Here is a 15,879-nt window from a genome sequence, read left to right on the forward strand (position 1 = left end):
CTGGGGACGTGTGTATAGAAATGAGTCATATTATAGTCCTAGGTAGAGATTAACATAATATGATCCAACATTTTTTATGTTATTCATGGGTTGCGTCGTGCGTAAAAGATGAATGGATGAATAATGCATAATACGAAAACCAGCTGGTTCCTGGTGTTCGTTACACTTCCAGTCCTCCCACACTGCGTTATATTCAGCCTTTAAATCCTCTCACTCTCTGTCTCTCTCTGAATACGATGTGAACAGGAACTGGTACTTCCTGGGAGAAAGAGAGTCTGTTCTCCAAACATCAGGATGGCCGCTTCTCTTCAGCACGGCTCCTCTTGTTGTCGGTTGCCCGTGTCAGAAGCCATTGTGCGTCTCAAATGCGGTCCTTTCACGACCGAGACAAAGGCCAGCTCCTACTTCAAACGCTTGTAATGAAAGCTAATGACTATTAGATGGAGTAGAGGGGCCTTCGCCTTTGCAAATAAAATGCAAAGAAGGATTTTTTTTTTTTTTTTTTTTTTTTTTTTTTTTTTACAATCACCTACCCTAAAACGCGCGTTGGTCAAATGAAGTGCACTCTCCCCATTGGAGTTGGAGGTTATTGCTCTCCATGAGAACTTTCACACCTTGTCGGAGCTGCATTACAATCTGACGGTAAAGACTCATCTGAGCTCAGTCATATGACCAAAGGCAGAAAATACTAAACTAAACCTGTAGTTACGATGCAGAATTTGCTGCTTTTCTTCAGCATATATGACATTAAAATGAGTATCTCTGGGTTAATGTTGGTCAGACAGAACAAGCAGTTTGAATAAGGTATATAAGGTCATATTTCACTGATTTATGGCTTCTTATACGCTACAGATCAATTGTTTAATCACAAAAATCACCATAACAAACATATTAGTACAATTAACATTTAAAATTTGAGGTATTTGTTTCACATTTATCTCAGTTTTCCTACTTGTTGACTACATGCTTTGTGATTCTGACCAAATTAATGCTAAATATCCATATTTATGTTGTTAAGAGTCTTTTGGATGCTGTGCATTTACATGCTATGCTATGCTAAGAGGTGTGGTGCCCTGGTAACATAGTAAGATGTCAGCATAGATTGGGATTGTTTTAGTACTAGTCATTAACAGCATTAATCTCGGTTTCTGTGTCATTTTTTAAAATTATATGATCATATTGGACCTTTGTTTTATCTGGATTGTCTCCGCAGATTGGGATATGTCTTTTTTGAGAGAGCCTGGCCAATGTTGCTCCACAAAGTTAACAAAAAAACTTATTAGGGCTGCGGTTGAATATCATTTTCTTTACCTGTTAACCTTTTGAATAATTTCTTGTTGAACTGAATTGACTTTTGGTTCACAAAATGTTTGGAAACTGAGAAAAATAACTGGGAAATCACAACTCTCTCTTCAAATTGCTTGTTTTGTCCAACCAACACTTCTGGTGACAAAGAATAGCTGGAAATCCTCACATTTGAAAAGCTAAAACCACCCTTGACTTGATGGATTCATTGAGTTATTGAAATTGTTGCTGATTAGTTTTCTGCTGATTGACCAGTAGCTTCAGCTCTAGAAAATACAAAGACAAAGACACAGTATTGTCTAACTAGACAGTGTGGATAAACAAAAAATACCTATTATCTCTGCCACCAAGACAAATTGTATGAAGTACTGAAGCTCAAAAGGAATAAGAGTTGATAAGAGCCACAAGTCAGGAGACAAATGAAGATGCAACAGTTGCCTTTCATAAGAAGCTTCAGTTCAGAGCCTGTAGAGTCTTAAGAAACCTAGCCAGCATTGGTGTGTTTCCAGCCGTTGAGGTGCCCTGTGCTAATTGGGACGATGAGCCCGGTGACCCCCACCTCTACCCTCCCTGGGACTCTCCAGGTTTTCCCAGGCCTCTGGCTGCTTCTTTCTGTCCCTCAATGGGATTACGTTGGGCTGTGGAGAGAGGAGAGGAGGGGGGAGCTCTGATTCCCGGCTGATCACATCAGAAACGGCTCTCTGGGGTTTTTACACAAATTCTGCTCCTTCAGCGACGCTTCAGCCCTAATCAGGCCGAGCAGGGACACCAGGAGAGAGCAGGCAGGGGGTGGCGGACAAGAGACAGAGAAAGAGATCAACTCTGTTACTGTTTATTAAACTTCTCCCTTTGATACTGTTACAAGCTGACTTCTTCCTCTTACAGCATCTCAATTCAATTCATATGTCTTTGATACATTTGCCAAAACAGAACAGGCCTGTAAATGTTCCAGTATACATCAACATTACAAACAATCATTAGTGAAGAATGTAAAACTCAAAGTTGATAAGATCTTAGTGAAATAACTTTGTTCTCCAGTTTGCTTTTCATCTTTCTGCTCAGTTTCTCATCTGATTTTGTTCAGCTGTTGTGGTGGGTTAGTTGAGTCGAGTGCTCTGTGGGTCATAGGACTGTTGCACACACATGTACTTAGAAAACAGACCTTTATTTTGAAATACATTTTGCAGAGGAAATAATTACATTAAAAAAGCAATGGAGTAAAGGGGGGTGGGGGTGGATTGAGCTGTTGATGGGGATGTATGGTAGCTCAATAACTGTAAATTTAGTTAGTCTAAATATTAAAGCATTAGCACACCAAACTCTATTATACTACAGCAGAGCTGCAACGATTAGTCGATGTTGACTAAAACTGTTGTTTTATTTTTAAGCAAAAATGCTGAACATTATCTTCTAAAATGTATAATGTCCACACTAAAGGCTGCTACCCCTTCTTAGATGTTACAAGTAAATATTGCTTAATTTTAAGGGGTCACAACAAAAGCAAACTGACATGAGATAGAGAGATAAACCTACATGTTAGAAATCTATACATTGTCTTAGTAGTACTCTTAATCTTCACAATGGAGAGATAGTCTTATGTCTTCATTAACCTCTCTCTCTAACAGCTCCTCTGTTAAATCATGCTCTAATGAAGCAGTTTGATGGAAGCTAAATTTAGGCGACAGTACATTCATTAACACAAAATTTGACTGTAATAACCAATGGCAAAAAGATTTTAGGATTAAAGAGATGGAAGCCACTGCTCTGTGTTCCCATCAGCCCTTTTTGTTTAATACGACCAAGTTATCCACAGGACAGGAGTTTCAGGTTGACCACCCCAATTAGCTGCTCTGATGGACTCATTTGCTACATCCCAATCCTCTCTACACAGTCTTCTCTCCTGTTTTATCCCTCATGTCTGCCAGGCAGGCTTCAGCAGACAGCATGAGTCTCTTTCCGCCTGGGAGGAGAGACGTTGAGTTTCAATAGAGCAGAGACAGGACACCTGCCGGCGGTGGGTGGGCATGTGGGAGACCTGTCCATTGAGGAGCAGTGAGAACAGGCGTATTGACCGTTTAAACAGATTAAACAGTGAGACCCAGCTCTCTGGCCCAGAGACAGACTGACCCCTACCACCCCGGGTTACAGATATCCCAGCTAATCCCTGGGCTGGTTATTTATTTGCTTAGCTTAAATCAGAGGGGAACCCGAGTCTGTCCCAGACTTATCATCAGATCAAACCTGGGAGGAAATGTCTCCATCGTACTTAAACTGGGCACAGACTGAGGAGGTCAAAGGGGCACAATGATGATTTATTGGGATACAGAGAAGAGACGAATCAGTTTCTGGAACTAATGCACAGATTAACAAACTCTCAGTTTATAAACAGGTAAACATTCAGTCATTATAAATTAAATCAAGGCCACAAAAGTCTCATCTGATTGTTCAATGAGCAGAGTCTCATCGCATTTGGTAGTTTCATTGTACTGTTGTACTGCTAATTAAACCGTTCACCGGATAAAATTACTGGTCGGCTAATGCTAACATGACTTGTGAAATCTGTGAAGTGGACAAAATATTGAAATATTTAATGTAAATCTGTTTTTCTTTAAAGCCCTTCAAAATATGGTTTAAATCTTCAAATCTTTCTCCTTATCATTAGATATAAATTGGTAAATAACCACAATCAAGCTTTGGAAAAACACATCTTTAGATTATTTACCAAGAGTATAAAACTCAAAAACTGAGCCAATCTGCTTCAGGATGGTGTTTTAATTTGACTTACAGTAGCAAAACAAACACTGTCATCAGATTTCAATTATTATATTATTCAACTCAAATGTCTTTTACCTCAGGTTTGTGGATTTCCACATGAACCTCCGTCCACTTCAAACCACAGAGGAGCACAGATAGTCTCTCTTAGATAATATAAACCAAATCTCCAAAACTCATCACTCAAACTTGGTAGATATTTGTGTGTGCTGGGATAGGAGTGCTTTTAGTAAAAAATAGGTCTTCAACACCATTAAATTCTTTTCTGTTTAACTGTGTTAAATGTGCAGATTTCTAATTACGTTCCGTCAGAACATATATCTTCTTGTATCTTCTACCTTCCAGTGGTTCAGTAAAAAAGGAATGAACAGGACAACGTTTCCAGTAGTGTCATAAAATATATTTCTGAATATTTCATTCAAATGTACAAGCATTGGACACATAAAGTGAACTCATCAAAGAGCAATAAATGTAGAAAATTAAATATATAACTATACATCTATTAAATATTCATATTGGGAGACAGTGGGCCTCCTTTCTCGGCAGTATATGTACAGAAAGTCTTTTTCAAAAGTCCAGTGGTGGCAGGTTAACAGTGGTCAGTGGAGCCATCAGACACATCAATATCCACGTCTGAGTCAGAGAACTCCTCATCCTCGTCGCCTTCGTCTCCGTGCCCTTGAGATCCGGGGCTTTTCGGCGGAGCAGCCAGGCCCAGTTTGGCCAGCTTGGCCTGCTGCTGCTCCAGACTCTGTTTGCGCCACTTGATGCGTCGGTTCTGGAACCAGACTTTGACCTGGAGACAGAAAACAAGAGCCATGTTAGAAACACTGTGGTGTAAGAAACGTAACTAAACATCTTTCTGGTGATACAACTCTTCATTTTCAGTAAATGTAAACATACCTGAGCTTCTGTGAGTTGCAGAGCGGAGGCCAGGAGGAACCTCTCTGATCCGACCATGTACTGCTGCCGTGCAAACTCCTTCTCCAGCCGGGAGAGCTGCTCACTGGTGAAGCTGGTGCGCATCCGCTTCGACTTTCCACCTTTGGTTTTAAACGAGTGCATGCCGGCGTTGACTTTGGACATAGAAGCTGTGAAGCAGAGGTGACACATTTAATCTCACTGTCACGTTTAATTCTTAACATTCAGACGCATTTCGCTCTGTTGGTTCCAGAGAACAATGATTACAACTCAATTTACCTTGTGCGTAAAATGCCCCACGACACGTTGACTGGATAGGTGAAAGGCGGGCAGCAGTAGACTGAGTATCCAGGTTGTGTGTGGACAGCTGAGTGCAGCATGTTCGGTGAGTAGACGTAAGGTGCTGGTGCTATGGGTAAACCGACGTGTCCGGTGAGAGGCAGGACCGGAGTTGCTGGCTGATATTTCACTCCGCATTGAGTAGGACTCGCCCGGTCGCTGGTTGTGTCCTCCGGCTTGGCGAGCAAAGCATCGATGGTGAAAGATTTTCCACTGGGAGGCTTGGTTGTCGACGCGCACTGACTCCCCTGGTACTGCGGGTACAGCGATGCTGCTGCGTAATTACGCACAGAGTATCCATAAGCTCCGACGGGTCTGTTCGGCACCTGCATTCTGCCAGATGTTTTAAGAAAGTGGAAAAAGAAGATCTCGACGGTCTTTGTAGAAAACAAGTTGTTGCTCCAAGTGCAGCGAGAAAGTGAATGCTGCTCCTCTGCGGAGACTCCTCATTTATACTCCACCCGGACGCAGAGGTGTCAACAGCCCCCCATCGATCCTTTGTCTTTCTAAGTAGCAGATGAGAGAGACGAACATCCCGACAACGTATCCAATTAATTGGTGGAGTAGTACAAGCTGGGATTGTCAAACATCCTAACCCTTTGAATGACAAGGCTTTTGAAGAGTAGGTGGGGGCAGGGAAGTCAGGAGATTTACTGGGCTACAAATTCTTGCATGGATCTTAAGTCCAAATGTAATCATTACCGCTGGGAAAGCCTTGATGTTACCAAATCATCTTATTTGGAGCCTTTTAAGTCCCGGCTGCCGGACAGATGCTTTAAGCAGCGTAACAAGTCGTTTCACAATTGGATGCCGACTTAAAGTTGTAGAATTTACAGAGAATCTACTGTGTCGATTTAATTTATTTGACTCACTTCCCTTTTTTGATTCCAAACATAGGCTATTCAAAGTTTTAATTTGTCTCAAGTAGTTGTAAGTCAGGAATCACTCCTGTATGTAAACAGTCCATAATCTTTTTCCTGTTTAAGACGAATGCCCTCTATTCCCAAAGTGTGTCTTTTAACAGCAGCGGTGTCGCTCTTAAAATTGAATAAATGCCCTGCGTAATTGAGGCGTCAAATTCAGCGGGTCGGGTGCGGTGACAGAGTGGTGCTGCTGGGTTTTTACCAAACTGCAACTCTTAACACTAATCTCACTCACCCTGTTAATCCACAGGTTGATCCATCCCGTCCTTTGAATGTGGCTGCTCTGACTGGGAAAGGCTTGTGCTCAGGTTGATTCCTAAAACAATCTAAGTTGTTCTAAAGCCTTAAATCTGAAGGGTGGGTTTATTTATTGTGTTTGAATGAAAGCCAGTCTCATTAGACGACTTCACTGCGCACTTGGAAGGAAAATAAGACGCTTATTATGAAATAGATTTTGCACAGGTGATAAAATCCCCAAACCTTTTCTTTTATCGACTCCTCAGAGGTTTGGAGATGAAGCCCAATGCGGCTTCTTTGAAGGAAGTGATTTGCTTTCTTACACTACTCGAGGACAAAGAGATTCTCTCTTTCAACTTGGATTATTGCCAGCTCTGCAAACTTTCCAGGCTCATTTCCATCATTTGGAAGTGGCAGAGAGCGTCTCCAGAGCCTTAAGTAACTGTTAAAACACATTTAAACACCGAAGCGAACCGCTCGTTCCCTTTGACCTCCGCGCGTTTTATTTATTCTCCTTCGCTGACACTAGAATGTCTAATGAAGAGGGCAAACACAGACTTTCTCGACACGGCCCTGAACAATAAAGGATGCTTCTTCTGATGCCTCCACGACCGGACCACCCACCCCAGGACCGGTGTTTACTGGCGTGCACTGCAGAAAATCTCTGTCCTGACAAGTCGTTTAATTCACATTCAGTCTTGAAATCATTATTAAACATAGACTTGCCGAGTTAAATGACAACATTTCTGATGTTTCTAAGACGAATCAATTAAGTTTTATTTAGTCAAACAGTCACATCACATCAGACAAGGTTAGAAAATGGTTTAAATAAGTGAAAGTGATCAAAACAAGTGAGATTCTTCTTAAATTCCCAGACCTGTCTGACTACATATGATACTTTAATGGTCCAGCTGTGGATAAGTCCATACAAGAAGTCAATTAATACGCTGACAGAGAAAGGATTCACAGCTGTTTTGATAATAAAAAGCTAGAATCACTGGTCTGAATATTTGCTGGTTTTCATATTTTTATGATAGTAAACTTAAGATTGTTGGTGTTTTGGACATTTTATAAGCTATTAACGATTAACAAAAATAATCTGTAGTTACAACCCCGCTTTTCACATCGAGAGGAAAGACTGAGGAAGGGAAGTCTCTCTGATGCTCCTCCATTCCTCTGCCTGTACATCTTAAATCTACTGACTGTAAATCAGGAAACCTCCAGGACCTGAACCTCTGAGCCCTGTAATGACAGAGCTGCTGCAGAGAAGGCAACATGTCCTCCTTGTGTATTGGAGCCAGACAAGGAATACACGGACCATTGTCCCAGAGAGTTCCTCTTTTCATAGTCATGGCTGAGAGAAGAAAGAGAGCTGAAGGGCTGCTCTCTAATAGCTCTCCAGGCCATCCTTCCTAAATGAGGCTCTCCCCAAAAGCTTGAAACTCCTTATCAGAGCTCACATTCATTCAGTATCTGTAGGGCTGGTGACATGTTCAGGCTAAGATGGCTGCTCATTTTTCTCACCTCTTACTAAGAATAATGCGAGTCCCATCATTTGATGGAAACTTTTCATATTTTTCTTCACCAACGAAGCTGCAGTTTGAAAATCATCCCAAAAAGGACAGAACTGTACTGTAATAATCACATCTAATTGTTGCCTTTCCATGTTTTACACTCTCAGAATGTAGTGTCTTTGCACACTGAAGTATATAGACAAATATAAAAAGTTTGATATCAAAGGACACAGAAATATGTGTACATAAAACAGCATGTTTGCATGTAAAAGCCACTTGTCCTGACTAAAAAGATCTGTAACAGCTCCCTCATGGTTTGTATCCAATATCTTAAAAATTTATATAATTAAAAATGCTATTAAGCAAGCAAACATGCAGTTTTATGTCAGTGACATTCAGTTATTTAGAGTCTCATTTCACCTGTGAGGCACAATGTAGTGAAAAGTAGAAAAAAAATCTCTGTTACATGTCCTTTTTAAAGATTTAATTTCAATAAAAGTACAAAAGCTTTTTTGCAGCGTATTTAAAGCTTTAAAAATAAAACTTCTCATTTTATTTCATGTGTTACAGTATAAATAAAAGTTCTAGATGTACTGCTTTGGGCTAATTTCAACTACTTCATATACTGCTGAGTATAATTTATCACAATTGTACATATTTTGTAGGATTTTGAAAGAGGAATTTACTGTATCTTTAATATCTTACACCATTAATTAACACTAATTAGTCATTATTTGAACATTCAGACAGGACATTTTGTCATTGAGGAGTGGTTTTTGCAAAACTTTGTCCACTTTTGCTCTAATTTGTCTGAATCTCCCGTCGCAGCCAAGTTGAAAATAAACAAAAACAGATGTTTTTCATCGGCCTATTCACTGTTCAGCATCTGAGAGCATGAGATATCTGAGAAGAAAGATGACAAGTTTACATTGCATCCTGGATGTAATGTAACTAAGACTGACTTTCAGTCAATGGTTGTGATATATGGCAACATATTACAGTAGAAAAGGGTATTAACTCTAAGAACCATGTCTATATTCTTCTCTTATCTATAAATGTGAGCTTTAATTCCTCTATTTTAAAAAAAGTGGCTTATCAAACAAACAACAGAAGCTACAGGAGATATGACAGGAGAGTGAGAGCTGCAGAAATAAGAGGAGAAACTCTTCTCCTGCTCTGTCCTGTCTTACCTTGTAGCTCAGTTCACACATGATTGAATGAAACAAAAGCAAGTAGAAACATCGTCATCATTATTATTATTGAGGTGAAAGGAGATCGTTTTCTCACCTGCCCGACACATTTAACAGGCACTGTGGCCTTTCCTGTCCACGCACATCCATCGCTAATGAGTTTATGAAGCCATTTACAGAACGATCCACAACGGCCTGCCTCTGTCACCTTGCTGCTGGAGGACCGAGGGGTCATTACTGGGACCTGTTGGGCCTTGGCCCTCACCTTGACTATGAATGGGAGTCCAGTAAAAGGCCAGGTATGCTCTGTCTGGCTCCAATACACATCCAGGCTCTGCTGTGGGCTGATGTTGTCTCTGGTTTGAAACACTTGCTCTGAAGCTGCTCTGAAACACTTTTTAAGAGAATTTACAAATTTCAGTGAGGTTTCTGTTCCTTTTCCTTCTCACTGTGTTTTTCTTTCATCTCCAGAGATATACTAATCAGCCTCTATGTGAAAAAATAATCTTTGAAAATCACTTTCACTACTATTTTTCTTGTCTGGCTTTGCAACTTTATTGACAAGAAGTAAAAGAACTATACATATAAAAGAAAAATAACCCAAATTCAGCACCAGTTAAGTTGTCAATTATGACACTGTATTTCACTTAAAAATTAAAACGTCCATTTTTGTCTACTTAACAGTGGTGATCCATCCATAAACAAGGATGCATAAGAACAAAATATAAGACATTAAATATAAGGGACACTGTCAGTTATTTGCAGACTGAATTATAGCACTTTGACTTTTATCAGACAGTTTTGCCACTTAGGGTCTCCACAATCAAGTCACTGCTGCAGATTAAGATTAAATCCTACACTTTGTTTGAAAGTCATCAAAGAATAATCCCAACATCAGTGGTAAATTCAACTTGTCATTTCTTTTAGAAGTGTGAACTGTAAAATGTACCTAATTATTAATTCAAAAGAATTTATAATAATATTTATTCAAAGCCTAATTTTGCCTGCTTGGGTTAAAATACAGTGATTTTCAACTTTGCCACTGAGAAGAAAATAAATATATTTTATTTTACCCTGGTAAGTCACTCAGGGATGATGCAAACATATATACACAGACTCAGGTCTTGTCAAAGCAAGTCTCTAGTCACTTCTCAGGTCCTTATGTGGGCAAGTCCAAGTTGAGGGACATGTCTTTATAGGTCAGTTACAAGTCTGTCAAGTCTTTCCCCACAAATCTTTGAAATATCTTGGTAAAATTAAATTGACTTTGCAGTGGTAAATAAAGCAGCTGTATGCTGATTACTTCACCACCTTAAAGTTAAGCATAGATTACAACTCAGGTATACACAGTGTTCAATATGGAACTGGGACACAGCTGAGGCCTCAAGTCTACAGCTCTGCCAATTAACACCTCATTAATGTTCAGCAGTGAATGTGACTGGAGCGTCATGTACTGCGGCTATGTGTGTTTAGGACTGAAACTTGAAACTGAAAGAGGAGACAGACAGAAATAGCCACAGTGTCCCTGCAATTAGTTTCTATCCAGTCAAAATGCCCCTGAACAAACCTGTCATCCGGCTAAATTAACACCATCAGCTAAACAGTTAAAATGTGAAATGAACTGACTAATTCCAGCATTGAAAACTGCGTCTTTTGCAAGTCGCTATGCAGATTTTGTGTGTTTTTCATTAGCATGTGTGGCAGGAGGGAGGACCTCCAGCCACAGCAGCTCCAGCTCCATTAGCATCGACACCCTGTGCTGTGAAGTGCCACTGTACGAGCTGCTCTCCTCTGGGCTCAGAGTGGCCACTTAAGGCACAGAGAGTCCTCCATCCGCTCGCAGAAATGACCGTCCATGTCATTAACAACTTAATGAGGGATTAACTTTCCCTCTGAACAGTATCTGTTGACTGACATGACTTGTCCTGTCCTGGGAACAGAGCGTGTGTGTATTCGACCTGTCTGACACTACACACAGGCCTCCACACCACCGGGGCTGCAGAGAGTTTGACCCGCTGTAAAGGCCAAGATTCAACTCAGCCAGTAATTGTAGAGCTGAGATAATTAGTTGATTAGTTGACTGACAGAAATATTCTTTCGTTACAGTCCTTCAAATGCTTTTCTTTGTCATATGTCTCTGACGACAAAATATTTGGGGGTATTTTAAGAAGCTATGTTGCAAAGTTGTGATGGACATTATCCTTCAATAATTTAATGTTTCATAAAGAATCAATCGAAATATAATGGGCAGATTCTGTCAGTCATTTGGTGAAGTGCAGACAGGGAGACAGAACTCTGAACAGTGACAGTATCATAACCTGTTAAAATGCATCATCCCACCTGTGAGACAATTTGGCCTCTTATGTGTGTTTTGGTCTGTACTGGAGTCAGTCTTCATACAACCAAGACAAATTATACCTTGTTTGAAAGCTAGTAAGTTTCCTGATTCTGCAAAGCATGCACAGAATCCAGTCTAGTGTGGCTCCAAACTGTTCTCCACACAAAAACAACTGCAAGACAAGGCAAAAAAACATACATCTCTGTGACTTTGGTTCAGTATGTTCTACTCATGATGACTTTTTGGTTGTAAGATTTAAAGAAAGGAGAACAGGGTTAAACAACAGTAACTTTTTTATTTTAGGCAAATTATTTTGAATCTTGTGCACAAAAAATGGGAATGTCAGGGAACAGGTTAATAATTAGATAGGGTAATGTTTTTCAGTCAAGCTCGCACTGGCTTTAGGGCTGGCAATGTCAGTCTGTTATGAAATATCTCCAGTGATTTCCAGCCTCACTGAGCTGCTAGCATGGACAGATACTGCCTGATTTGTCTGGTGCGGTTTGTTTTATTTCAGACTGGTGTTGTCTGGTGTTGGAAGTTTAGATATTGAAGGGTTGTACATCAGATCCTGTGGCGGCCAGGTCAAGGCCAGTTCTCACTTTGGGGTGGCACAGAAATGAGATGGTAACTAGCTATGGTCACAGTCACTGCAGGAACTGGAAAGCAGACGATAGCTCCGAAATGTTATTAGACTGAGGAGAAAATGTTCGACCCTGCTGTAAAGAGACAGAGGGGTCAAAATGTCACCTATCAAATGAGTATTTCACCTGCTGATTGTTAGATGTTCATATTGAAGGCTCCCTTACCTCTGTGAGCAGACTTTTTTGGATAAAGCCAGGCTAGCTGTTTCCCTCTGTTTCCAGTCTGTATGCTAAGCTAAGCTGATCATCTCCTGACTGTAGCTTCATATTTAACGTGGAGAAATGAGAGTGCATCAGCCATTCCCATGATATAAAAATATTCCTTTAACTTGGTGTGTGGATACTCTGGAATTCTCCATTAAATTCCCTATTCCTTTAAATATGAGATTTTCTTTATATTTTCCATTTGTCTACCATGCATGTTTTTTGATGAACTCATAAATTGTAAATATCATGTGGACATTTCACATCTCTGCTGATCTGTGAAGCTGCTTTATGAAACCAATCATTGCAGTGTTTTAAAGGGGCCTCTTCTTCCCAGGTGCTTTGAGGGCTCTGTGGAGACCCCCCTGCCTCCCTCCTCTTTAATGGAGGTGAGAATTGGCGGGTTGGACTTTAACACTTGACCTCTGTTTACACTTCCTGTGGGTGTCAGGTCTTGTCCATAAAGCGCCGCTTGCAGGGCTCTGCTGCATTGAAAGGAGAGAGAGAAAGCGGCCGAGCACCCCGGCGCTGCGAGCTGAATGCACCGCTGCTCCTGGGCTGTGATTATTAGGACAGGCCATTTCCTCTCTTCACATTCTCTGTTTGCTTATATTACTGCCACACTTCCTCGACCCCCCACACTCACCTCCTCAGGCCTTTTATAGGAAAATGATGACAAACCTGCATATTCAACCTGAAAGTTCTCAGCCTCAGTCTGGTTTGTTATGGGGTTTCAGTCAAAACTGAAAATATATTTGTCTGACTGCAACTCTCCTGTATTCTTTGTCATTTTTACCAGAGGAACCATTTGATCGTACTAACTGAAAACACAGATAAAATCTACATTTTTTCAGGATATAAGGACTCCTGCATTTGCAGCTTGTGGTCTCTGTCGTTGACCTCTTTACAGTATAATTCAGTGTTTATTGGTTAAGAGTTGTCTGAATATTGCAGAGACACAAAACATGTCATCATATCATCCTAAAAGATTGTCACTCTAAATTAAAGAAAAACCCAATTATATTATTTTAATTTATTATAAAAAAGGAAGTGTATCACGGTCCTCAGGCTACATTTGCTTTAAATCTCATTCTGAACTTTGTTGCAGCAGATGGGCATCAAGAGCAATGACCAAAAATACAAAATAGTACAGACTGATCTTTAATGAATGTAATGTATTACAACACCATCAAGAACTGTGGTGCTGAAAATGCTAAAAATTGTTGCAGTGATCATGTACTTGTTGTGTTGCAGCCGTCCTGGTGATTTAACTAAACACACCTGCTGGGCTCTCAGCTGCAGGTGGTGGGAAAATGTTCAGGTATGAAGAGAGAAACTAAAGAAAAGAAAAAAAAATCTATATGTTCCTGTCACGTACTAAAGATTCAATAGAGTCTGACATAAATATACATAATAAGCTGCTTCTGGAGAATGCAAATTGTGCCTCTAATTAGTTACAGTTACAGTTTTGCATTCAAGGACGTATTTGCAATGATGAGCTGTTTGTATCTGTGTCAGTAATAAGTCTTATTTGCAATTTAAAGGCATCGCACGAGTGTGCTGGTTTTATTCTGGTCATGTAGAAATGACAAGAGAAAGGTTTTATTCATGTTGGTACATGCTGCTCTAACGTGGCCAAGGTTGTCTATCTAAGCCTTTCAGCAGCGGCTGAATACCCTCACCTTACAAAACTATCTCTGCAATATGCTTTGTGTCAAATTTTAATGAATATATAATATGTAGAAATTAAGTATTTGACTTGAATTTAAAAAAGCATAGTGTGTGTGTTGTTGTTAGTGATATTATATATTTTCAATAAATGGAAAATGAAATGAAAGACTGTTGGCTTTCCCACCCAGTCAATCCAAAGCCCATTCCTTCCTACTGAAATACTCACTTTCACCTCTAAAAAAAAGGCTCATTCATTTTTTAAACAGCCGGTCACTGTAGTTTTCAGCAAACATCACTCAAACAGGAACAAATAGTGCATTTGTCTGGAATTATGTTCAGTCACTGAATTGATTGATTCGGTGTTCAAAGTCCAGGAATAGAGGTCTGGTTTTAGACTTCACTCCTCTTTCCAGAGATGAAGTTTACAGTCGTCCCACCTTGGTTGTAGTCTATTGTGTGTGTCCATGTCACTTTGAGCCGAGCAGAAGACAATCAGAGCCTCCAGCAGCAGATCAAAGCAGCCGTCTCCTTGGAGAAATGCCAAACAAAGACGGATATGCTGACTTTGTGGGCTGTGATGGACTCTTGAGTGGAGAGAACAATAATTAGTGCAGACAGCCCAACTAAAGGCACATTACACCCCACTTCCCCGTCTTTTAACTTATGCAAAGAGTGAGGAGCATGGTGGCTAATTTAATGTTTTTACAAGAGCAGACTGAGCACTTCAAACAGGACCACACACAGGCCGACAGGTAGACTCCAGATCTGATGAACATCTGGTGACATCTGGTGGACGAAAGAGGTGAAGACGGTTCAAAGAGGAAAAACCTGAACAGGCACCAGAGATGCTCCACTGTTTTTCAGTTGACTAAAATAAATGAAAAATGAGTCAAATAGCAAGAACAAAATGAAAGAAAAGGACAAATAAAATACTAATATCCTCACATTAATATTAACAAATATAGATACACTTCAGATACATTAGGTTACTAACCTCACCAGCATTTTTGCAAGACTTTGGATTAAGGTCTGGACAAAGATATCAGCAGAAAAAATATGGAGTTAATGTGAAAAATACGCCTGAATAGACCTTTTTTTTTAACTATACAGACACAGGTGTCAACTTAATGATGTGACTGATTGGTCTGTGTTTATGTGATGTATTATAACACATTTTAAACTATTGTGACGGCATAAGCTGTCATTAGAAGATCTGAGACTTTACTCAGTAACTTTATTACTTACCCCTGGGTTGCAGTGCATTGACATCTGCCACAGTGTCATTTCTGATCCAATCACACGATGGCGCCAGAGAAGAAAATTTTCAAATCCTACCTGTAACTTAGGAAGCAGGAGCCAGTTTGACAAAGGTAGAGTTTTGACTGTGGCATCAAACCTCAGCTCCTCTCACTCCAACAGAAAGTATGGATTCAGTAGTTATAAGGACATTTTAGTGAAGAACACACTAAACACAGCTGCATAAAATCTGAGATGTTGTGTTCTCTAAAATGATTTTTTACTCCACAGTATTATCAGCGAACCACAAATTTTGAGCCACATTTTTCTTTTTTTAAAGTCTCACATACCATATGAACAATAGTCTGTACTTACACCACAAGTAAACTATATGAAGTTAATGATCTGATTAGATTTTAGAGCACCTGCATACAGACATTTGCATTGTAATGAGGGAACACTGCATTTCCCAGAAACTGCTGGAACTCCTTCACACTTTAAGAAAACAAGTTCAAACTGATGCCAGATATGAAGCATGCAAAAAACAAATATATTTATATAAAACGTCTTTGCAGGATAATGAGC

General features: G+C 40.0%; 1 protein-coding gene and 1 long non-coding RNA gene across 2 annotated transcripts in view; one reads left to right on the forward strand and one right to left on the reverse strand.

Annotated features, from left to right (window-relative positions):
* LOC108876591 (uncharacterized) overlaps positions 1-15,879 on the forward strand; it is a 31,698-nt gene that overhangs the window by 7,322 nt on the left and 8,497 nt on the right. The window lies entirely within an intron of this gene.
* noto (notochord homeobox) lies at positions 4,667-5,943 on the reverse strand. Its single transcript, XM_018666204.1, is given in 4 exon segments — positions 4,667-4,873; positions 4,981-5,168; positions 5,278-5,311; positions 5,313-5,943. Coding segments are annotated over 4 exon segments (786 nt in total). The 5' UTR covers positions 5,670-5,943.

This window comes from Lates calcarifer, linkage group LG19, assembly GCF_001640805.2.
Source record: "Lates calcarifer isolate ASB-BC8 linkage group LG19, TLL_Latcal_v3, whole genome shotgun sequence".
NCBI classification, from domain to species: domain Eukaryota; kingdom Metazoa; phylum Chordata; class Actinopteri; family Centropomidae; genus Lates; species Lates calcarifer.